General features: G+C 45.1%; 1 protein-coding gene across 4 annotated transcripts in view; it reads left to right on the top strand.

The window, feature by feature from the left end:
• The window catches only part of XDH (xanthine dehydrogenase), a 61,265-nt gene that overhangs the window by 21,752 nt on the left and 14,033 nt on the right, over positions 1–25,480 (top strand). For 3 of the 4 annotated variants that reach the window (XM_070798467.1, XM_019969965.2, XM_019969964.2), the window contains exons 10-26: positions 1,578–1,670; positions 2,238–2,389; positions 3,634–3,727; positions 5,100–5,209; positions 7,162–7,346; positions 8,899–9,070; positions 10,446–10,529; positions 12,757–12,926; positions 14,590–14,713; positions 16,442–16,561; positions 17,049–17,145; positions 18,268–18,392; positions 19,121–19,254; positions 19,626–19,713; positions 20,646–20,732; positions 24,203–24,394; positions 24,572–24,717. In XM_070798467.1, the coding sequence (XP_070654568.1) occupies positions 1,578–1,670; positions 2,238–2,389; positions 3,634–3,727; positions 5,100–5,209; positions 7,162–7,346; positions 8,899–9,070; positions 10,446–10,529; positions 12,757–12,926; positions 14,590–14,713; positions 16,442–16,561; positions 17,049–17,145; positions 18,268–18,392; positions 19,121–19,254; positions 19,626–19,713; positions 20,646–20,732; positions 24,203–24,394; positions 24,572–24,717 (2,173 nt within the window). The remainder of the gene's footprint in view (positions 1–1,577; positions 1,671–2,237; positions 2,390–3,633; positions 3,728–5,099; positions 5,210–7,161; positions 7,347–8,898; positions 9,071–10,445; positions 10,530–12,756; positions 12,927–14,589; positions 14,714–16,441; positions 16,562–17,048; positions 17,146–18,267; positions 18,393–19,120; positions 19,255–19,625; positions 19,714–20,645; positions 20,733–24,202; positions 24,395–24,571; positions 24,718–25,480) is intronic. The other variant, XM_070798466.1, reaches the window with a different exon arrangement.

The following is a 25,480-nucleotide window of genomic DNA, read 5'->3' as shown; positions in this document are numbered from 1 at the left end:
TATCTCTGGCTCTGGAAGAACGCCCCCACCCCAAGCCCTGGGTTCTGGTTGGTTCTGCAGCTGCAGAGAGGAGGGCCCGGCTCAGGTGTGTACTGGCGAAGTGCAGAACTGAGCCATGCTTGTGAGCACACGTGCCATATGGAGTCCCCCGCTGCAACACCGGGACTCACTGGATGGCAGGGTGAGACGTGCTTCAGGGGATAGGATCGTGACGGCCTGTGCGGCCATGACCCGAGGGCCCGGGGTCACAAGACCTAAGGTGGAGAATGACTGGCTGGAAGAATCTTTGGGGCCCTTGGAGGTATGGCATATTCCTTACCAAGAATCACACAATGTCTTGGACTTAGTTAGATTCTAAGAGGAAATGTATTCACAAAGATACTACAAGCTCCAAATTAGAAAGAATTGCCTAAGATCACTCCATAGCTCTACTCCTCCTCCCTCCCACACCCTACCTCCCCCAGTGTAACCATCTACTGCCGTGATGTTGGGGGAAGCTGGGCATCGAGAAAACCTTATCAAGATGAACCACTTATTGCCCTCTCCCTTCTTTATTCTATGAGCTGATATTCAAACAGACCAGGCTTCTCAAAGCCTGCTCCACCCTTCAGAGACCCTTCGCAGCACAATGCGGACAATGCACAGATATTTCCTTTTTAACCTTTTCTATTTGCAACCCTGTGGGTGGGGCTGGGAGGGGTGCTGTGCTGACTGGGTCTGAGGAATAGAGGCAGGTCTGTTCAGAGAGGTTTCTTGGTTCACTGGAAGGACAGAAATCAAACACAAACATTCGGTCTCATCAAGCCATGCACCGTAAGAACTCAGACAGATATTGGGAACTAGGAGTTGATTTGAATTTTTCTCTCAGTCATTTTTCCTTTTTGTCTGAAAGTTAGACCTTCACAGTATATTACTATTATATCCCAACTCTAATAATTGCCCTGGTACTGAAATGTGCCCATTCTTAGCTGTATAATTTAGGAAAGAAACTTAACCTCCTTGTGCTCCAGTTTCCTATCTATTGTTGTTTAGTGGCTCAGTCGTGTCTGACTCTTGGCGACCCCACGGACAGTAGCCCACCAGGCTCCTCTGTCCATGGGGTTTTCCAGACAAGAATACTAGAGTGGGTTGACATTTCCTTCTCCAGGGGATGTTCCCGACCCAGGGATCAAACCCATGTCTTCTGAATTGCATGCAGATTCTTTACCGTTGAGCCACCAGGAAACCCTTCTTACCTATGAACAGAGAAAATCACAGTATTTCATAGGGTTATTATGAGGATTAAATGAGTTATGTAAAGTGTTTAGAAGGGTTTCTGACTTATTTTCATGCCCTTTTTCTAATATTGTGAATAAACACACATGCACATAGACACACATGAAGTCAAGTTCATCTTATTTGAGTTCTGATGAGAGAGAAAAAGACATAGCTTCCTGGCTGATCATGTGGAAACTGCACTTTATCCCATGTCTTGTCCATTGCACCTCCAAGTCCCGAGACACCCACAGAGCATGTGAAATCCGTGCTGTCTGCAGAGGTGGGAGCCCTGCAACTTGGGGCTTTTCATTTCTCTCGAGGCATTGAGATGAAGTTTAAGAATCAGCTATTTCCTATGATCATCTGCCCAGCCTGGATCCCTGAGCTGAATGCAGTGGAGCACGGACCTGAGGGTAAGGGGGGGCCTGCCTGAGCCCACAGAGGGGCTGGCATCCTGGGGGTGGGTTGTGCAGAGGATGGTGGCGATCCTGCTGCACCTGCTTTTTCAAGAGTCACCCTGCACGGGGGAAGCGGACACCCTCACTGCTCTCCTCCACTGAGCATCCATGGTCGGGTACCAATGGGCTCGGGGCTTGATATTTTCAGTGATCATTCTCAATCCTGGCTGCACACAGACTCATTCATGAGAATAGGGGGTAGGTGGGGAGGGGGGTTGGGGTGCTTTGTTAGAAAGAAATGCCAAGAGTTCACCCTCAGAGATCTGATTTTATTGCGAGTCACTGGTTTAGAGAGAAAAGCACTCTGGTTTTAGGCCTGGGCTTGAGTCCTGGCTCTTTTATTAACTGTGTGGCATTGGGCAGGTCACCAGACCTCTCTGGGCCTTAATTTCTTCACCCATATAAGGACGTGCATCCTGGTTCATCCTTACTCAGTTGCTATGAAGCTTCCTAGGAGCTGTGTGTGGAAGTGCTTCTTGAGCTGTGAGGTGGATGGCTGTCATTCCGAGCATGTGTTCCCAGGGATCTCCTTTGGAGCTGCTTGTGCCCTTAGCTCTGTGGAAAAGACCCTGCTCGAGGCCGTTGCCAAGCTTCCCACCCAGAAAACGGAGGTGTTCAGAGGAGTCCTGGAGCAGCTGCGCTGGTTCGCTGGGAAGCAGGTCAAGTCTGTGGCGGTGAGTCCCTAGTTAGGGGCCCAGGATGGGCACTTTCCCCACAAGGCGAGGGGGCCAGTCTGGGTTCTATTACAGCCCAAATAGGCCTCAAACTTGTGTTTAGGATTTCCTGGGGGCTTGTTGAAAATGCAGACTCCTGGACCCCGCTCTCAGAGAACCTGACTGCAGATCTGGGTTGGGGCGCAGGGGTCAGGCTTTAACGAGCCCCACGGGTGCTTCTGATGTGACCCGAGGGCCACCCTGGGGGCACGCGTGCTGTGACTCCATCTTCACCCCTGAGGCTGGAGAGATGGGGCCGCCTGCCCATCTATTTCTGAACTTAGCCGAGGCTGCCAGCAGGTGGATGAGAGATAAGTTAGGGAGAAGCCAAAACAGGAAGGCGGACTGCCTTTCAGAGTCAGGGGTAGAACCAGAGGTAAAGCCCCTTGAGAGGAGAGAGGGGCCCATGCGTTGACTGCAATCAGCCTTCAGACGAGCCCCCAAATCCAGGGTTTGCAGACGGCGTTCTCACACTTGGCGCCATTTGAGTCTCACAACTGTTGATGGGGTTGGGAGGAAAGCTGACCCTTCCATTCTACTGTTGTAGCTGTTGTTTTAATTAGAACAAAAAACAAAGCAAAACAACCTACTCCCATTCCCCTCGCCCTACCTCAAGCACCTCTTCCAATTACAGATAAGGAGACGCAAACCCGGAAAACTCTAAGTTCCCCAGTTCAGATGAAATCTGTTTGTGGGAAGGATTTTTTTTTCCTCCCTGGAGCAACTGGTTTTCTTCCCTTTTTCTAATAATGGGAACTCTGTGTCTGATTCTCCTTATATTCTTTGCCAAGGAGGCTCAGTTAGAACACATCGTTCATCCTTAAGGCTTCCTATTCTCTTTCCTTGATCTTTGTCTTTTATTTCTCTTTCACTAACTCTCTACAGCCTCAGTGATAAACCGTCTCAGCCCTTTCAGAAAAAGGTTGGGTGAAATCAATCAAACAAACAAATGTAAAGGAGCTGATCCTGGTTTACATATAGGTAAACTTCAGAGCTGGGACCCAACCCCAGGCATTGGAATCTCAAGTTTTGCATGTTGCCCAAATGCCCGGGTTCTTACTGTGCTGGTCTGGTGTCTACAGTGGGTGGAGGATCTCAGAGCTCTCCCTTCAGCAGATGTCCCCCACCTTCCGCATTTGGGAGCCAGATGTGTGAGCTGGACTTTCCTGGGGTGGGCTCTCACACGTTCTCCTTGCTTGTCCTAGTCCCTTGGAGGGAACATCATCACAGCCAGCCCCATCTCTGACCTCAACCCTGTGTTCATGGCCAGTGGGACCAAGCTGACCATCGTGTCCAGAGGTGAGCTGCCTCATGCAGAGGTCAGGAAAGAGGGCCAGGGCTGGAGTGGAGTCTCACAGGATAAGTCACTTAATGCAGAAGCAGAACCCAAAGTTCAATAATGCAGCTTTCCTAAAGCTTGGATCCCTGGAAACTCCTTTTAAGGAGATGCACCCAGGCTGGGGGCCAGGAGGGCTGGACCATCACTTTATTAAGAATTCACAATAGGACCTGTCACCCAGGTCACACCACTGAGCCATACTCAGTGGTGTGTGCTGGGGCCAGAGTATGCCACTCAGCATAGCTGATGGCTGGGTTTTCAGGGAGTCTGAGCATTTGTTAAGCATGGCTATTATTAAACAGTAAACTATATACCCTCACAATGAAATAAATTATATTAAAAACAAAGGTAATAAATACTCAAAATTCACCATTTCCTCATTATTTTCCTTCATGTTACAGCTGTCTATATCTTTGAGGTTATTTCCATTTATTCCATTTGTAGACTAGAAATGCTATGTAATAGTTTACTCCTGTGCCTCTTTCCTTGCTCAAGGGTTTCCCCAAGACCACCTCTAGGTATAATGACTTTCAGGAGGACAAGGAAGACTCACAGGACTCAGTGTTGAGTCCGCTCATGGCTATGACTTATTACAGAAGGAGAATAGAGAGCAAAATCAGCAAAGGGAAAAGAAGCATGGGGCAGAAGAAACCAGGCACAAGCTTCCAGGGCCTCCTCCCAGGGGAGTCACACAGGACACTCTCATTCTCCCCAGGAATAATTTGAGCTGTGACAACACACATGAAGGATTGTCTACTGGGAACGCTCATTAGAGACTCAGCACCCTGGGCTTTTAGTGGGGCTGGTCATGTAGCTCTGCCTGGCATGTACCAGAAGTCCAGACTTCCAGAAGGAAAGTCAGGTGTTGACCATAAACCATATGATTTATACAAACATTTTAGGCATTGTGAACTGTTCTTATCAGGGAATGGTGGGAACTCTCCTGAAAGCTAAGGTCCCAGAGGACAGCCAGTGGCCAGCCTTGTAAGCAGACCTCTCAGAGGGTGGTAGGCCTGCTGTGTCAACTCTTTGCTACCCTCTTTTCAACTTCACACTGAGCTATGCTGCTCTGGTAGCTTGACATTGGCCGTTGTAGAAGTATTTATACCACAGAAGCTTGTGAATGCTGAGTCAGGGCTTTTTCTTAAAGAACTGATTGTTAAACTGTCACCAGCACATCAATGCTTAAGGGTTTCGGATGGAGCACCTGGGTCCCTGCCATGCCAGCCACTCCCTCTGACTATGGGCATCAGGGGCCAGGAAGGAGAATTCCCCTGGTGATCTGTCCCGTGCTTTCTCACACCGGTCCCTCTCTGTCTTGCCTCTGTACAGGCACCAGAAGAACAGTTCCAATGGACCACACCTTCTTCCCCAGCTACAGAAAGACCCTGCTGGGTCCAGAGGAGATACTGCTCTCCATTGAGATCCCCTACAGCAGGGAGGTGAGATGCTGTCAGAACAACCCAAATCAGCCCTGCTCCTGCCAGGCTCCAGACGAAGAGATCAGAGTCTGCCTCAAGGACCACGCTTAGCATCTCTCCACTTTAACACTGATGTTCTTGTCTCTGAGCCTGGCCTTTATTAACAAACCATATTCCTTTCTGGAAAATGAGGAGTTTCAGGGTATTGGGCACAGGGCACAGACAAGGAAACCAGACAGGTAGATGTATGGTTCTGAACAAGTCATTCATCTTTCTGAGCCCCAAATCCTCATCTGTAAAACGGGCCCACATTTACTGACTGTGCAGATTATTGCGAGGACCGGAAAGAAAGGATTCATAAGGTTCCTGGCGGGTGTCTGGGAGTCGGTGGGGATCAGCAGCTGGTGCTAGCGACACAATTCCAAGAATATACCCAGCTGTGGTAAATCTCTGCCCCAGTTTTCATATGATGAGGCATGCGATGTGCGTGCCAGATGGAGTGGCACCTCCAATGTGAGTCAGGTCCTCATCTGTTAAACTTGGGCTCGACCAGGTGCTTTTTCACCGATCATGCCCTGGGTTCCCTTGGATGGGTTTCTGCTTCATGGGAGGGTTTTCTGGTCTGGTGCAGCAGGTCTGGGATCCTCTGGCCACCTTGCTTGTGTTCCTTGGGGCCTGTGGTATCCTGACCTGGCGTGGTTTTGTCCTACACATTCCATGGGCGTTTAGAAGAGTGATCTGGGAAAGGCCGGGCACCAGCAGTAAAGGAGAGCATTAAGGGTTTACAGAGCTGGTGCTCTAGCAAGTGTTACAGCATGCTTGCCCTTGCTGATTTTGACCTCCTTAATGAGAATGCTGATTAAATTAAAGCAGTTATGTCCCTGTGGTGTTTCTTAATGATTTTCCAGCTTGTCTTTATGGGCTATTTTGAACAGTGATTCCCAGAGTTTTTGTATTTCACAGATCAATAGATTTTTTTAAAAAAAACTTATGAGATGGGGAAAGAAGGAGGAAACGGTCCAGTTTGTATTCTCCTGGGTAGAGACATAAACAAAAAACATTTCATAAATGAAAGATTTTCACACCAAGAATTTGGAAGTCTTTCTCAAGAAAGAACAGCCGATGGCCTGACTCTGACCCTGCATGAACCCTGGGGAAAATGTTGCTTTGGGCTAGCACAGTCCTGGAAGTGGTTGGAACCTGTGTTCCAGAATCAAGTTCAGCTCTGGGCTCATAGCCCCAGTGCTATGTTAGACATCAGAAATCTCATCAGGAGGGCTCTCCTTGGCTTCTTCAGCAAAAGCCCGGGGTCATTTTGAACCTCAACAGTGTTTCTCCAATACACTTTCCCTTAAACCTCCCACCACTGATGTTCATCAAAACTTGGTGCCAGGGACAGTTCAAACCTTGTGCAGAACCTGACACAGATGGGTCTTTACCTAGAAACTACTCACACTCTCCTCCCATCTCCAAAGAAAGAGCCTGGCTTGGACCCAGGGGAAATGTATGCTCAAAACACAAAGAAAGCTACTGTTTCATAGTGTGAGTCTTCCTTTCAGGAAAAGAGAATTCTAACTGAAGCCAGTAGACTGGTGGGAGAGACAAGTCAGGGAGAGCATCTATGGAGGCCCCAAGCTGACACTGGGTCTCAACACCCTTTGGCATCTCATTGTATCTGCTTGAGAGGCAGTCATGTTGATAGAGGCTTTGGCACAGCGCCTGGCTGTGTCCCTGGACTTCCTGTTTTCCTGACCAATGGTCAGAAATCCTGACCCTTTCCCAGTTTCTGGGAATGTTACCTGGAAATCCTCTGGGAAAGGCGGTAGTTATGTCCTTATCTTTGACCCCTACCACCAGCTCCTGGCTGCTCTGTGATGGTCTTCTGACTTCACCGCACCCTTCCTGCTTCAGACTCATTGTTTGCAGCCTTTGCAAAGCAAGGTGGGAAAGAGGTATTTTTCTGTTATTTTTAGGATGAGTTTTTCTCAGCATTCAAGCAGGCAAGCCGGAGAGAAGATGACATAGCCAAGGTGACCTGCGGCATGAGAGTCCTGTTCCAGCCAGGAAGCATGCAGGTAAAGGAGCTAGCCCTCTGCTATGGCGGAATGGCGGACAGAACCATCTCAGCCCTCAAGACCACGCAGAAGCAGCTGTCAAAGTAAGAGCTGAAACTGTAACAAAGCTCCTGCTGCTCCTGCTACTGTGATTACCAGTAGTGCTACCATTGCTGCAACTATTGCTATTACTACTGCTACTACCAGAGCTGCTACCACTACTATGATTACAGCTGCCACTAGTGGTATTACTATTAGTAGTATTGCTGCTGCTGTACTACTGTTAGCATTACTACTGCTGCTGCTACTATTAGTACTATTACTACTTATTTCTACAGCCACAACTACTATTACTACTGCTGCTGCTGCTTTTATTACTCCAATTACTACTGCTGGTGCTACTCATCTCATTTCTTCTACTACTGTTACTATTGTTCTACTATTATCATTACTGCTATTCCTACTGCTATCACTACTATGACTAATACTACTATTGTGGCTACTGCTACTCTTACAGTTGCTACTACTGTGCTGTCTCTTCTGCTGCTAATACTATTGTTGTTGCTACTCCTAGTGTTACCGCTACTGATGTTTCTGTTACAGAAGCTATTATTAATGCTATTACTACTACTTTACAGCTACAATAACTATTACTGTTGCAGCTAGCACTGCTGCTGCCACTATTACTGCTAATAGAAGTATCCCTATTGCTGGTGCTGTTACTTCTCCTACTAGTACTATTGCTTGTACTGTTGCTATTACTACTGGTGCTTCTCTTATTTCTACTATTACTTCTGCTTCTACTGCTATTACTATTGCTTCCACTACTACTATTAATGCTTCTGTCACTAGTACTAGTACTGCTGCTACTACTATTGCTGTTGTTACTGCTACTGTTACTGCTGCTACACTATTAGTACAGCAACTGCTATTACTAAGGCTATCATATGGTAGCAATTGTAGCAAGCACTTTGCTGGCACTGTTCTATGTAATCCTTACAATAACCATATGTCTTGATAAAGCTTAACTTTGGAGTTAGGCTCCTTGGTTCCAATTCCTGGCTTGAACACTTAACAGATGGGTAATATAAGTCAAGTTACTTAATTCTCCCATATCTCAGTTTTCTCACGGTAAAGTGAGTATAACAATTTTCCCTACTGTACCTTTTAATTTACATTAAAAGTAATGTATGAAGCACTTAGGACATTGCTCAGTGTGTGGTAGGAACTCAATAGATTTAACTATTATTTTTTTGTGTGGTCTTTTAAAATTTGTATTTAATCTTAAAGAAGAGGAAATGGAGCCTTAAGGAGGTTAAGTAACTTGTGTGAAGTGAAAGTGAAAGTTGCTCAGCCGAGTCTGACTCTTTGCGACCCCATGGACTGTAGCCCCCCAGGCTCCTCTGTCCATGGAATTTCCTAGGCAAGAATATTGGAGTGGGTTGCCATTGCCTTCTCCAGGAGATCTTCCTGACTCAGGGATCAGATTCAGGTCTCTGCATTGCAGACAGATTCTTTACTATCTGAAGCACTAGGTAAAGTCACATAACTATAAGTATCTGAGTCACATTTTTGAGCTGAGGTTCATGACTCCACTCACACAAGTGATTCTGAGAGCTGGTTGGGAACACTCTCCCATGACCTGCTCTCTGGCAGGTTCTGGAATGAGAAGCTGCTACAGGACGTGTGTGCAGGCCTGGCGGAAGAACTGTCCTTATCCCCAGACGCCCCTGGAGGCATGATTGAATTCCGACGCACCCTCACCCTCAGCTTCTTCTTCAAGTTCTACCTGACAGTACTGAAGAAACTGGGCAAGGACTCGAAAGATGTGAGTGTGGAGCCTGGCGAGGCCAAGCACTTGTGTGCTCCTGGAACACTTGTGTTTTGGGATCTGGGAAGCTGACTGAGGTAGGAACGGGCTGTGGACAAGGTGGCAAATGCTCCTCTCCTCTGGATGTCTAAGGACAGAGGAGTAGGGACCAGGGACCCAGCCTAGAGAGTCACATGGAAATGAGCCAACTTGGTGGTTGAGAGACAGAGCACTGGGCTGGGAGTCAGGGATGTGGGTTCTTGTCCTGGCTGTGTCATTACCTCAGATGAGAACTTGAATAGGTCACCACTCTTGCTAAGCATTAGCTGTAAAATCTGGGGGTGGGTAGACCTGATGAGCCTTCTGCAGCGTAGCTGATACAACTGTGATTATGTACTTTGAATGGGAGTGTAGTGTGATAAGAATGTGAGGTGGGGCTGCTGCAGCCAGGGTGGGTGGGATTGTTGTGCATTCAGAACAGGGTGTTAGTTGAAGTGGAGCCCAGCTCCTGAGGTGGGTTTGCCAGCAAGCATTTATTTCGTACTTTTTATGTCATAAGATTGTACTGCACATGGTGGGTGGCTAAGTGTGGGAGAGAATAGGATCAATAAAGGCCAGCCTGGTGTGACTACTGAGGCGAGGGAGTTGGGAGGGGGGAACACCAAGGAGAAAAGGCTTCACATCTGTGGGGACAGCAGAGATACCTCTTTTATAAACATTTATAATAATTTTTCTGATTATGGAAGTAAAAAACTTGTGGAAAACTTTAGAAATACAAAAATGTATAAAGAAAAATTTAAAATTACTCTCAGATCTTAGATAAAACCACTGCTAGTATTTTGCTTATTCCTCTGATCTTTTCCCCATGTCTATCTGTCCAATCTGTGTGTAATCCTTTTTGTCTGCCCTGTCTTTCTGTCTCCCTTCCATCTGTCTACCTAGAAACCTATCATCTTCCTGTCTTTTGATCTGGATATATTATTTTCTAAACAGATTTGGTATCATGCTGCATACAGAGTTTCACATGCCACTGAATTTTGTTGAGATTATATTATGAATAATTCCCCTATATTAAATATTTCCCACAAAATTGAGGGGGAAAATAATGACTTTTCCAGGAAGGCTGGGGGAGAAAGATATTCCCAACAGAGCAGCACACATCAGTGCAGGAAGCAGGGAAAACTTGGTTGGGCATGTCAGAGGAAATAGGGTGCAGGGATGGGAGAAGAGACGCTGACAGAGCCCACGTTAAAATGTTGAGATAGATCCAGCCAGTATCAGAAGGAGTGCAGATGAGGAGATGAGAAAGCTGTTACTTTTACCACTTGGGAGCAACCAAGGTTGGGACCAATGATAGAAATGGTCATGATCACCTGTCACCTTGTCTCCACAGAAGTGTGGTAAACTGGACCCCACCTACACCAGCGCCACTTTACTCTTTCAGAAAGACCCTCCAGCCAACATCCAGCTCTTCCAAGTGAGTACATACTTTATGTGGCTATTATCAGGGGCCCTGGAACTTCCCTGGTGGCTGAAATGATAAAGTGTCTGCCTGCAATGTGGGAGACCCGGGTTCAGTCCCTGGGTCGGGAAGATCCCCTGGAGAAGGAAATGGTAACCCACTCCAGTATTCTTGCCTGGAAAATTCCACGGACTGAGGAGCCTGGTAGGCTATAGTCCATGGGGTCACAAAGAATCGGACACGACTGAGTGACTTCACTTCAGAGATGCTGACCATTGGTGAGTGGCTGATTTACATTGTATGTCAGTGCCTAAATCTCCTTACCATTGTGCATAAATGTCTAGTGAGGGAAACAGGAATTATATCAATGTGAATGAAGCTATTTCCCCTCTTGCTCACCTCATTTCTCTCTTGGGCTTACTCTCACCTTCATCTGTTTCTTAAATTTTTTTTTTTCCATTTTGTTTTTTTTCTGGTTCCTCCATGGGCTAATGTGCAAAGCTAGGCATTCTCTTGAGCATACCAAGTAAACAAAATTTTTTTAAAAAATTTCTATTAACAGCAATTTTTTGAGAGGCACTAGGTAAAGGATCAACTTTTCGGATTTTGTGGGCCACATAGGTTCTGCTACAATTCCTCAACTTGGTCATTGTAACACAAAAGGGGCCAGAGGCAATACATAAATGAATGTGCGTGACTGTGCACTACTGAAACTTTACAAAAGCGGAGAGTGGGCCAGATTTGGCCATTGTCCACAATTTGAAGACCTCTGCTCCTGAGTGTAACAATCCAAAGCATGAACTTTGGGCCTGACTGCCAGGACTTGAATCCAAACTCTGCCATCATGTAACTGTACATCTGGACAAGTGACTTTCTCTCTGTGCCTCTTGGGCAAGATAATTATACCCAGCTGCAGATGTGGGTAAGGTGGGTCCCTGTTTCACAGCACAGTTTTGAGGATTCAATTTGTTAATAAAAGTAAATAACTCAGATAATTCCAGTATATAGTAAACTCTAAATAAATACTAGCCATCATTATTATTACTTTGAAAAAAAAAAACACATAAAACGGAATTTTATTTTAAACTGAATACACTTTAGAACATTTTGAAAAATATAGAAAAACATAAAAAAGAAAATAGAAATCACACCAAACCTTACCTCCAAGTTAAAGTGAAAGTGAAGTCGCTCAGTCATATCCGACTCTTTGTGACCCCGTGGACTTGTAGCCTGCACCAGGCTCTTCTGTCCATGGGATTTTCCAGGCAACAGTACTGGAGTGTGTTGCCATTTCCTTCTCCAGGGGATGTTCCTGACCCAGGGATAGAACCCAGGTCTTCTACCTTGCAGGCAGATGCTTTACCCTCTGAGCCAACAGGGAAGCTTATTACCTCCAAGAGAAAATTATTATTATGTTTGTGTGAGACAGTGAGAGAGTTAGTTGCTCAGTTGTGTCCAATGCTTTGTGACCCCATGAACTGTAGCCCACCAGGCTCCTCTGTCCATGGGATTCTCTGGGCAAGAATACTGGAGTGGGTTGCCATTCTCTAGAGGATCTTCCTGACCCAGGGATCGAATATGAGTCTCCTACACTGCAGGCAGATTCTTTACCACCTGAACTATCAGGGAAGCCCATATGTTTGTGTACTTCTCTCCATTTTTTTCCTATGTGTATATGGACATATTTGCATTTTACCATGTTTTTCCCACAGAATTTGAATCATTACATGTACACATACAATAGTGTATGCCCTGTTTTTACACTTAACATGAGCATTTCCTTCTAATTAAAATTCTTCAAAAATATCTCTTAGCAATTGTGTATTTTCCATCCTGTGAGCATAGCCTAGTTTATTTACCCAACCTTCAACAAATGGACCTTTAGGCTCCTTGTTTTGTTTGTTCCTGTATACAGTTAGCCCTCATCTGTGTATGTGGAATCCATGGATACAGAGGGCCGGCTGGACCACACCACTTTATAGAAGGGACTTGAGCACCTGTAGATTTGCTCTCCGGGGGGTGACCTGGACCCAGTCCCCCACAGACACTGCTGATGACTGTACAGTGATACTGTGACCACTCTTCAAGTGACTTCTTACCTGCCTACTGTTTCCTTGCCCCTGTGCTCTCCTGCCTCCTCCATTCTCACTCCTCACATTTGCCTTGGCCTGAAGCTCTCCACGGTTCCCCAGGGCCTATAGAGGAACAGTGTCCTCTGAAACCTGTGACCATGTTGTTCCAGGAGGTGCCCAATGGTCAGTCCAAGGAGGACACAGTGGGCCGGCCCCTGCCCCACCTGGCCGCGGCCATGCAAGCCTCTGGGGAGGCCGTATACTGTGACGACATCCCTCGCTACGAGAATGAGCTGTTCCTCCGGCTGGTCACCAGCACCCGGGCCCACGCCAAGATCAAGTGCGTGCAGTGAAAACACTTGGGGAGGAGGGCGCCGGGAGCATCTGCCAGGCACTGGAGATGCCACAACAATGAGCCTTCTCCAGGGCCTCCTGGTCCAGAGAGGAGCACAGTGACTTGTGTTAAACCCAGACAGGAGAGGAGCAGGATACAAGAGGGGCTCAGTGGTGCCTGGGAGGGTGGGGTGATGATAATGGAGACATAGTCAGGGCCCAGATCAGGAAAGCCTTAGGGGTGCTGACCAGGGATGTTACACTTGGCCCAAAAAGTGATGAGGAGCTGCTGAAAGACCTTTCTTAGATCTGCACTGTGGATAATGGGCTAACTGCTGCTACTGCTAAGTTGCTTCAGTCGTGTCCGACTCTGTGTGACCCCACAGACGTCAGCCCACCAGGCTCTCCTGCCCCTGGGATTCTCCAGGCAAGAACACTGGAGTGGGCTGCCATTTCCTTCTCCAATGCATGAAAAGTGAAAAGTGAAAGTGAAGTCGCTCAGTCGTGTCCGATTCTTCGAGACCCCATGGACTGCAGCCTACCAGGCTCCTTCGTCCATGGGATTTTCCAGGCAAGAGTACTGGAGTGGGGTGCCATTGCCTTCCGCATAATAGGCTAAACTTCAGTACAAATCTTCAGAAAACTTGAGTCAGCACTAAAGGGAAGAAGGAGGCCTTAGCATAGCTGGCATTGACTTCCTGTTCCAGTGCCTAGCAAGTTGACCTTGACCTTGTGCTTAAGCTCTCATTTTCCCCATGTATAATAGCATATTTAAAATGATAGTGTCCACAAAGGACTCAGTAGAGAACAGTCACTTGTACTTGTTTATTAAATTTTGAAAGCCCAAATGGCAAGAATTGCCACCTCTAAGACGATGATGATAATAAAGAATAGATACTCATATCACACTTAATGTTTGCTGCAGCCTGGTTTAAGCATTTTATACATAATGTTTAATCTATTCCTCTCCACAGCCCTATAGGCAGGTCTTATTATTATCCCCATGTTCCAGGTAAGGAAACTGAGTGGTACAGCAAGAGCCCTAACGTGCTGATTCTGGATGGTTATTAACTATGATGTGGGTGTTAGTTGGAGCTCTCCAGAGTAAATGCTGTTTGGTTCCCTTGTATGTGGAGACCAGAACAGGGCCTATGGGGACAGACTTGTCCTATTCATCTTATATCCCCCCAGCACTCAGCTCATGGCCTCCACATGGTAAGTATCTAAGCAGCATTTGCCAAATAGGATAGGATAGGAGGGAGCAAGAGGAAGAATTAGGGTGAAGGAAAGCCTGTCGAAAAGAAGATAAGGTTATCTGATTGGTTAATGGGTCATCTTTTTTTTAAAAGGAAAATGTTTTGCCATTTAACTTCATGGATCCTTGAATTCTATCAGTGGACCCCTCGAGGATATAGATCTCTTTTCTAAATGATAGTATCTGTTCTTCCTGCAAAGGGATGGATGGTATTGGATGGGGAACTACAAAGAGCAAGACTTATAAGGTATCAAAATACAGTTGAAGGTATTTCAGAGACTTTCTCTACTATACAATCTTTGGGGAAAAAATGACTGATACACAAGGTTGAGGTGTGGCGTAGTTTGGCACTTTATCAGGTGACAGGTCTTCCGCTTCAGTTTTCCTTCCTGACTCCTCACACTCCTTCTTGCAGGTCCATTGATGTTTCAGAAGCTCAGAAAGTGCCAGGATTTGTTTGCTTTCTCTCTGCTGATGATATTCCCGGGAGTAATGAAACCGGACTCTTTAATGATGAGACAGTCTTTGCGAAGGATACGGTATATCTTGGATTTTTTTTTTTAAATATGAAGTCAGTGGAATGAGTATCTAAGCTTTAATTTGTGTTCATTTCTTCAAACCCCTAATCTTGAAAAGATTATGCATTTGCACATACTGTGGCCATCATCCAACTGGGCAGTATTTGGGACAATCAGTAAAGGGAGAAATATGCCTGGCAGCACTGTTAACTTAAGATGTACTTACTTATTTAATTGATGGCTGCTGCTTTGAGTATCAGACATGGTAGGATGACTCCATGCCAGAGTGGTATTAAAAAAAAGGCTGGTGACTGTATTTTAACTAAAAATCAGGTTCTTAGGGTACAATATTAAGCTCCTTTATTAAAAGGAAATAAAAGTACATTAAGCAGAATGTATTACATACATTAATCTATACATTAAGCAGAAAGTAAACAGAATAAAAATAATTATACTACCACTACTATGTGAACTGATAATTCACTTACATGAGCGTTTAACTATTGAGTTCAACCATATATGGAGTTCTGCCAAAAAAAAAAAAATTTAAGCATTCAAGGCAGGTGCTACAAAAACCTGTATACTTATAGGATAGTTCTCAGATAGTCATTTTATAATTCCAGTACAGATCAAATATTGCAAGTTGACAGTGAGTAGGTGTTGCTTAAGGACAAATTCAACTTACTACTGATGTAAACATGAAGGAGAGAATTCAAAACTACAACCCTGAGTCATTAGAACTAAAGGAGAGCATTTGATAGAAGACAAATTGCTTTACGAACTTCAAGAGCCTCTAAGATCATAATTATGGTTAGTGAGAGTTGTCCAGGTTGGAAATCCTCTATGCTAACCAGCTAAGTCAAGAGCTTAATTGAGTCCTAAAGAGGTAATTATGAGAGACAGACATGTTAAATATTGGTTCCTATTGTCAAAAAATATTATGTTCCAAAGTGATGAGCTGGACAATTTTTGTTGTTGGGGATGATGTTGGAAAACATCCCTGAAGGAGATACATAAAGTTTTTAAAATAGAAACTGAGTTCATTCAATGAAGAGAAAATAATAATTATTAATTAGTTTATAAGTCTAATAACCAAAAAAACTGACTTGTAGACTATCATGACTAAGAACCAGTATTTGAGAACTACCGCGTTGGGGCATCTAGATGAACTATGGGACATGATTGCTGCCTTTGAGAAACTTTTGGTATAAATCTGAGAAAGAGAAGATAAAAAAGAGTGGAGTGGTAGAAAGAAAATAATACTACAAGTCAGGGATTAAGATTTAGTTATGGTCCAGAAATAAGCCAATTTAGATCTTTCTGTCTTGGTTTCCATCTCTTCATATGAAGAACAAGGGTGTTGTGTGGCTCTGAGTGGACAGATACACTTCACGGTGCCATGCTTTCCTTCTGCTGCTCATGGCAAAATCACTAATCAATCACCACACTTTATCCTGAGCAGCTTCTCAACAGGTTGCACTCAGAATTGGCCCTAGGGATGAATCAAGTTTGCTATTCTGAGACTAGTTATCTCCAAGTCCTACTCCAATTCTGCTAATTCAAAACACTTAGGAAGAAGCACATAAGCCCCAGTAGTAAGATAAGAACATGAAACGGTCCCAGGACATTCCTTAAATGTACCTTAGAAAACTACGGGGGCGGGACTTCCTTTGTTGTTTTGAACAATCCAAAATAATTTGCTTCATGAGGAATGTGTTATGTTCTTTAACGGTCTGACTCTGCTCCTAGGTGACTTGTGTTGGTCACATCATTGGTGCTGTGGTCGCTGACACCCCAGAACATGCAGAGAGAGCTGCCCATGTAGTGAAAGTCACCTATGAGGATCTTCCTGCCATTATCACAATTGAGGTAACTGGGGGATGATGGGCTGGCTTGGAGAGGGGAATGCTTTCTGTTCCTGGAGGCACCTTTATTAAGATACTCTAGAGGAGATGTGAGGTGTGGGTGGGATTTTCCCAGATAGGCTTTTAAATCTCTCCAGTCCTGTGATTATGTGATCCTGTGAATCCTCCCCCATCGTGATCCTAGACTCAGTCCACTAATGGCCAAACTGAGTTCTTCCTTTACAATTTCAATTTCAACTGGTTTCTTGAGAGGTTCTTTGCTTTTCCCCAAGAACCAGGGTTGTGTGTCTATATCTGAGGAAACAGAGAAACAAGACACCCTGGGTTACAACTGAGCTTACTTTTAGTCTGCTTAAAATACTGATAGAGATGCCTGTGTGATTTATGCGAGGAGAAAGAAGTAATCATTCAGGAGCTTCTTTTCCCCAGCCCCTTAAACTCACCTTCCATCCTTTAAAGTCAAGTCATTGAAACTTCTTTTTAATCCTCAGGATGCTATAAAAAATAATTCCTTTTATGGATCTGAGCTGAAGATTGAGAAAGGAGACCTCAAGAAGGGGTTTTCAGAAGCAGATAATGTGGTTTCAGGTATGGCTGCACCATGCAACGGTAGGAATGGGGTGGCCCTGGTTTCTGAGTGAAATTTAAGAGATGTACCTGAGCCCTGCAGCAAGGAAGTGATTTCCTGACATTTCTTAACAAAAGAGTCTCTCTGATGTTTGTAAAAAATACTAGACAGGTGGCTGGGAAAGATGGAACGTTAGCATTAGTCTCCACTCTCCTGTCTCTAGACCAGACACACCTAAGTGATTCTAGGCATGTTGGATTTGGAAGACTGCCTAGAGAAGATAAGAATCACAGATGTCTAGCCAGCCTTGGGTCCACCAGGCTCCAAGCTGCACAGAATCCTTGTCCTCCCCATCTGCATGAAGGCAGTCCTCACCCATTGACAGCTAGTGCTCTCTCCTCTCCCCACCTCCTCCTCCTCCCACTGTGCAATTAGGTCTAGAGCTCACATCCTAGGGCAAGGCTACTGATCAGACCCCTTTGGGGTTTGTTTTTTACATCAGTTTCTGTGCATTGCTGTAACTAATAAGCCAACTCTCCAATTGGCCTGACAACCTCAGCTCTGGAAGATGCAGTTTATTTTCTTCTCAGTCACATTCATTAACTCTTTTTCTATTTTTTAAAAAGGTTTACAATGGTTTAAAAGGTTTACAAAAGGACTTCCCTGGTGGCTCAGATGGTAAAGCATCTGCCTACAGTGCGGGAGACCTGGATTCGATCCCTGGGTCAGGAAGATCCTCTGGAGAAGGAAATGGCAACCCACTCCAGTACTCTTGCCTGGAAAATCCCATGGACAGGAGCATAGTAGGCTACAGTCCATGGAGACGAAAAGAGTCGGACATGACTGAGCGACTTCACTTCACTTCACAATGGTAGTTTAAAAATCTTTGATTTCCATTGGCTGCAATGAGAAGAAAGCTTCACATCCGACGTATTTCAGTGTTGTCCTGGTTTCTTTGTTGGGGTTTGGCTGCCAGATGGATTAGACTTTGAGACTCTTGCCCACCCTGGTTAGGGAACTGAAAGGTTCCTTGTGGACCGTTGGTACTGCCCAGGGCCCTGGACAAGTACATTCTGTCCTTAAGCAAACTCACAACCTCTGCAGCATTGGGTTCACTGTGGGCAGTGTTGTTGCTTCCCCAGGTGAGCTGTACATTGGTGGCCAAGACCACTTCTACCTGGAGACTCACTGCACCATTGCTATCCCGAAAGGCGAGGAAGGGGAGATGGAGCTCTTTGTGTCCACACAGAATGCCATGAAAACCCAGGTAGGAATCCAGCAGGTCAACAAGGGGCCAGGGGAGAGGGAGATGTGGGCTGGTCCAGGAGGGGACGTGAGGGTTGTAGTCTGAAGCCAGGCCCTGTCTCCAACAAGTTGGTATGACTGAACTTGTTATATAACCTTTTTCATCTATAAAATAGGGCCTGGCATGGATGTTGTAATGGTTAGATGAGTTTTAAAACTTGGATAGAGCCTAGAAAGTGTTAGCTGTTGTCATTCCAATGCTGTATTGCTTTGGTCAGATCATATCTGACCTCAGTTTCCTCATCTGTTAAATGAAGGAGTTGAGCTTAATGAGAGCCATGGGGACCACGAGATGATCTGCAGTGGCTCAGCTAGTCCTCATTTCTCTATTGTGTGTAACATGACAGTGGTTGCCAGTGTTTTTGGCAACTGGTCTTACCCTCATGACCCACCAGTTCTTGGCTAAATGGAATGGGTTTTGACCCTGATAGTATGCTGTGAACAGCTGCTTACCCCTCTGAATAAAACAACTAAACAAGTATGTGAACTCAGTGTGCAGTAACTGATGTGTGCCGGACCCTGGCACCACTACCCAAGGGGTGCCCTGGGACAGGAAGGGGATTCTTGAATCAAGGAATTTCAGAATTCACAGCAATAATTAGGCTTCTGTGTGTCAGGTAGGCTCTGGGTCAAGCATGAAGAAAGTCCTGTGATGCATTCACTGGGAGTATTTTGTTCTTTTGCCCACAGTCCTTTGTTGCAAAAATGTTGGGGGTTCCAGTAAACCGGATTTTGGTCCGAGTGAAGAGAATGGGAGGAGGCTTTGGAGGGAAGGAGACCCGGAGCACCCTGGTGTCTGTGGCTGTGGCCCTGGCTGCATACAAGTGAGTTCCAATGGGCTCTGGGGAGAAAAATAAGGCTGCCTCTGCTGGGAAGACTTCCTGGGTTTCCTTTGTTGGAAAGTAGATACCTTTTGCTTGGAATTTGCACAGCCCTCTGTTTATAGAACTCTTGAATATAGGGGTGAAGGCAATATCCCCTGGCTCATTGTGTCCATGTCTTATCTCCTCTATCTGGCTGTGAGTACCTTGATGGCAAGGACACAGCCCACATCCCATAACCCACACCCATATATCTCTACCTTGTCCAGCATAGTGTCCTGGTGGAGAAAGAAGGCTTCCTTGCAGTTTTTATCCCTGAGACTCACCAGGCTCGGTTGTTGTAGAGATTTCTCACCCTCTGGTGTCTCCCTCAGGACTGGACACCCGGTGCGCTGCATGCTGGATCGTAATGAGGATATGCTGATAACTGGCGGCAGACACCCCTTCTTGGCCAGATACAAGGTTATAGATGTCGGGTTGTGCCGGGTGGGCAGTGTCATCTGCTTAGGAAACTGGGGATGAAGATTCAGGGATCCTGGGATACACTCTGACTTTTGTCATGATAACCAATGAATTTCAAAGAAGAAATAGCAAGGAGAGAAATTCAAATAAGCCAACAGCAACATAGGAGGGTAATGCAGGCCAGCTCCCAGGAGATGCCCCAGGTTGTTATGCACAACTTCTGTGAAATTGCTGTGGTCCAAGCCTGGTCTTTGTCCACTCAGGCTCAAACACAATTTATCAGCAGACCTGGGGTAAATCCATTCTGCAAAGTGGTCTAATGTTAATTTGCTATAATCCTGGGAGCCCTCCTCTTTGGCCTCTTCTGACTTCATTCCATGACTTAACTTACCAAAAGAAACTGTTTTGCTCATTCCCAAATTCTTATGGGCTCCAAGCAAGTAACTTGGTCTTTGGAGGTTTCAGGCTCCTTGCTCAAGAAATGGCCTGTCAGGGTTTGTGTGTCTAGTTCACAAGAGGTTGGGGAAGTGAAAGCATATTCATGCTTGTGCAAAGTGTAACTTCTGCTATCTGCTGCCCAAAAGCTATGAGGGGGGGGTCTCTGGTTCCTCTCCTAGTTTCTCTTCCCAACATTTCCCTCCCTGACCTGTCATGACCAATGGTCTCTTTTCTACCTCCTCACATCTGCTGGTAGAACAGAAGCCAGGAGCAGAGAGGAAAAATGACAAGTACAGGGAGAAGGGTCCATCAGTGGGAGATGTTAGTTCCTTTCTTCTTTACCTGTGAAGTCTGCAGATCTCTTAAGTTCTCCTTTATTTCATGGTGTGCTGTCTTATTCTTTCTGTTTTTTTCCAGGTAGCTTAAGTGGGAGGAGATGGTTAGAGACAGACAAAGGAAGGGAATTATTGAGAGCTCACTCTCCTTTTTACCAGGTTGGCTTCATGAAGACAGGGACGATTGTGGCTCTAGAGGTGGATCACTACAGCAATGCCGGGAACAGCCGGGACCTCTCTCACAGTGTATGTCAGACCTGCCCCTGCATCCTGGGGTGACTGGGAGGTCCATGTTATAGCATGGATCGTTCCTTCATTCCTTTTTATTGATGAAGAATATTCCATTGTATGAAAGGACCATATTTTGTTTCCCATTCATCACTAGATGGACAATTGGGCTGTTTCAACTCTTTAGTTTTTATGGACAATGCTGCTTTGAATCTTCCCATATGACACAGATTTTTGTCATTTTAAAAACTAACAAAGTTACTTTGATGGTACTATCTTTAAGATTTTTAAATCTTAACTTTATGACTATATTAGTTATATATGTATGCTGCTGCTGCTGCTAAGTTGCTTCATCGTGTCCGACTCTGTACGACACCATAGATGGCAGCCCACCAGGCGTCCCTGTCCCTGGGATTCTCCAGGCAAGAACACTGGAGTGGGTTGCCATTTCTTTCTCCAATGCATGAAAGTGAAAAGTGAAAGTGAAGTCGCAGTCACGTCCGACTCTTCATGACCCCATGGACTGCAGCCTACCAGGCTCCTCCGTCCATGGGATTTTATAGATTCCTGTAAAAAAGAAATTTCAGAAAAACAGAAGTTCTCTATTATTCCCACTTTGGACATGCTAAGGGCTTCTCTAATTGGCTCAATTTGGAAGCTTTATACTTCAGATCTAGGGTAAGAAACTGTTCAGAAAAGAAAACATTTCTAGTAGTCTTACTAACTATAAAGCTTGCTTCTTGATGTTATAGGAAAATCAGGTTGAGAAAGATACAGGGCTTATTCCCAAAGATTTTACAAGTGTTAAAATTCAATCCAGCAAATATTTATTGAACCCCTAGGGTGGTGACATAAAGAATATGACATTGTTTCCACCCTCAAGAAGGTTACAATATGGTGGAGACAGATAATAAAAGACAAAATGAAATAGAAGTACAATTGAAAGTACTAAGGAAAGCAAAAAATGGAATTGAGACACATGAAAATCATCTAAGATGACTAAGACTGAAAAGTAACCTGTGGGAAAGAGACTACAAATGGGGAAGTAAACTAAAGTCAAAATGAAACAAACAAATAAAAGCTATCACTTAGCTCATCAAAGAGATGAGACATTACACTTTAAAGAAAGAACAGATCTTAGTTCCCTAACCAAGGATTGAACCTGAGCCTCCTGCCTTGGAAGCAAGGAGTCTTAACCTCTGGGCCACCAGGGAAGTCCCTCAATTAAAAAAAAAAAAAAAGAAAGAAAGAACAGAATGCTATTAAAATTGAGCAGTCCAAGAATAAAAATGAAGTCTTGTGAATTAAAACTGTGAAAGTGAAAGCGTTGAAAGAAACTGAAGACACACTCTTAAAAAGGAGGAAACAATGCAGAAAATAGTAGAGAAAATACAAGAAAATCTGAGGACCCATCCAGGAGAGCCAAATAATAGAAGCTTCAGAAAGAAAGAATAGAAAGAACAGCGAGGAGGAAAACTGTTAAGAAGGAATTCAAGAAATTTCCCCAAACTGGTGGGCATACATTTTGAGATTAAAAGAGCCCATCCAGGAACCAGCACAATAAAGGAAAATAGACTTATGGTAGTTCTTTTCCTAGTTTTTTAAGGAATCTTCATACTGTTCTCCATAGTGGTTGCATCAGTTTGACCGATGCATGTTGATGTATGGCAAAAGCCTTCACAATATTGTAAAGTAATTATCCTCCAATAGAGTAAATAAATAAAATTTTTAAATATTTTTAAAAATTAAAAAAAAGAAAATAGACTTATGCTAATTTACATTATTGTGAAATTTCAAAAACCTGGGGACAAAGGAGATTTCACAATTTTCAGAGAGGACAAAACCAGGACTCATTTCAAGAATTGAAAAGGTATTGATAAGATTTCTCAGTACTGGTGAGCTAATGATTTCAAAATGCTGAGGGTAAATGAGAAATTTATTTCCAACCTGGAATTCTATATACAGCCAAATCATGAATTAAAACTGAAAGCAGAATAAAGACATTTCAGACATGCAAGTTCTCAAAAAGGCACCTCTCTATATACTCTTTTTGGAAAGATTGAAGGTTGTACTCCAATAATATGAAGGTGTAAAACTAAGAAAGGGGAAGACATGGAATCTAGAAAGAGGAAATGCAATGTGGAGAGAGGCAGAAGGAATCATTGGGATGAATTTGAGGGGAAAACCCGTGAGTGACAGCTGAACAGATGCGTCAGACTGTAGCATACCAGGTTCTTGTCCATGGAGTTCTCGAGGCAAGAATACTGGAGTGGGTTGCCATTTCCTTCTCCAGGGGATCTTCCCAATCCAGGGATCAAACCTGGGTCTCCTGCACTGCAGGCAGACTCTTTACCATCTGAGCCACCAGGGAAGCACCACCACAGACGCCTGGGGCAGCCAATTTAAATGAAAGTTGGTCAGAAGGCTCCAGAAACAATGTTTTAAAAAAGATGAGACTTGATAGAAAATCAAATATGTTTGAACATATTGAAAACAGTTTTTTAGAAATATGTGCATAGAAAACAAAGCCAAGGTAAAAAGTAAAGATAATTATTAGCTCCAAGTGGGAAATATTATCAATAAAGAGAGAAGTAATTCTAGCATAACTCCAGGGTTCAACTGTAAGTGATGTTTACAGAATTATTACATGGACGGTTAATCAGATCAATATATAACTATATAGGGATGTTGGGAGACAGGAGGCCGGTGTGTACAAAGAGAAAGAGGGTTGGGGTGGGGGTGGGAGAGAGAGGACTAAATCCTCCTTTCCCATGATGGGAAAACAGTATAAAAGTCTAAAAGTGAACAAGAAATGGAAATGTAAATACATTATTTAGAGACGTGGAAGACAATGTAAACGACTGGCAGAGTAAGTGGTTGCTTCTGGGGAGTGGAAGGAGGGGCTGCTGGTTTGCATTACATGACTTACGGAAGTATTAGATTCTTAGAACTATTTGTAGTACAAGTTTAATGGAATAAACTCACCAACTTTTTTAAAAGAGGCAAATGATCAATTCCAACTAGAGGATCTGGGAGGGGCTTCCTCATGTGGGAGCCGTAATGGGGATTTTAGCAGGTGGATATGGTGGGGAGGGGCGTTAAGGTGAGAGTAACAGGCTATCAGAAAAGAGGATAAAAGATATACTGGGGAAAGGTCAGAAAGTGTCCTGAATTCCACACTTAAAGATATACAGACTTTATTCTGGTGTTAACAAGTGGCACTCTGAAGCAAGTGCTTGACATGCTATGATCTTACCTTTTAGTATGAAGCATAGATTAGAGGGAAGAGACGCAGGCCAGGAGTGCACTAAGGAAAGTGTTGTGATATCCCAGGAAAACAATACTGTGGGCCCAAAGAAGAGCGTTTAACTGTGGGGCTGGCAAAGGCAGGGATGGCTGCAGACGTTGAAAGCTCGCCTCCTTTTCTGAGGAGCCAATGAGATACATGCACTGTTCTCTCCCAATCTGGTTTCTTGTGTGTACTTCAGATAATGGAACGAGCTCTATTCCACATGGACAACTGCTATAAAATCCCCAACATCCGGGGCACTGGGCGGCTGTGCAAGACCAACCTGTCCTCCAACACGGCCTTCCGGGGCTTTGGGGGGCCCCAGGCTCTGTTCATTGCCGAGAACTGGATGAGCGAAGTTGCAGTGACCTGTGGGCTGCCTGCAGAGGAAGTAAGCTGGGAATTTGGAGGAACAAGTCAGAGGGGCTTAGCCTACTTTGGATTTTGGACATCTCCGTCGGGGTAGACGATGGGCAGGCGCCTGGGAGGGGCGGGAAACTCCACTTCCGGTTACGCCCCGCTGGTCTCTTGCCACGGCCATGGCCTCAGCGTCTCTCTGCTTGGGAAGGTGCGGTGGAAGAACATGTACAAAGAAGGGGACCTGACCCACTTCAACCAGAGGCTTGAGGGGTTCAGCGTGCCCAGGTGCTGGGATGAGTGCCTGAAGAGCTCTCAGTATTACGCTCGGAAGAGTGAGGTCGACAAGTTCAACAAGTAAGCGCCGTCGGGGAGGAGCCTGACGTTCTGGGGTTCTCTAGGGTTTCAGATTTTATAGCCCTTTCGCTGAACTCAAAATAAGAATAATAACTTAGTAGATAACTGAGACGGAGAAGGCAATGGCACCCCACTCCAGTACTCTTGCCTGGAAAATCCCATGGATAGAGGAGCCTGGTAGGCTGCAGTCCACGGGGTCGCTAGGAGTCGGACACGACTGAGCAACTTCACTTTCACTTTTCCCTTTCATGCATTGGAGAAGGAAATGGCAACCCACTCCAGTGTTCTTGCCTGGAGAATCCCGGGGACGGGGGAGCCTGGTGGGCTGCAGTCTCTGGGGTCGCACAGAGTCGGGCACGACTGAAGCGACTTAGCAGCAGCAGCAACAGATAACGGAGAAGGCTGCTGTGTTTGCTGACTCATCCATGGCCATCTCTTTGAGATCCTGATATGTTCTGCAGCCCAGGGGACCCCGGGTCACAGCACTCAGGATCATAGCAGTGTGGTACATTTTCGCACTTTTGTCTGCCTTCTGGGCAGACGATGCTTTGGCCCAGGACTAAGAACACCATAATTATGTGCCTGCCTCTGACACCAATCTATAAATGTGACCTTGGTAGTCACTCCATCTCCTTGGGTCTCAGCTTCATTATCTGGAGAGTAGGGATAATTGTGCTGGCCTCTCTCTCACAGAGTTACTTGGATAAGCAAATATACAGCACAGAGGAAGTATTATCAGCAACAAGCCACAGTTCTTTCCTGG

Source organism: Bos indicus, chromosome 11, assembly GCF_029378745.1.
Source record: "Bos indicus isolate NIAB-ARS_2022 breed Sahiwal x Tharparkar chromosome 11, NIAB-ARS_B.indTharparkar_mat_pri_1.0, whole genome shotgun sequence".
Classification (NCBI taxonomy): Eukaryota; Metazoa; Chordata; class Mammalia; order Artiodactyla; family Bovidae; genus Bos; species Bos indicus.
This window is presented reverse-complemented; position numbering and strand designations above follow the sequence as displayed.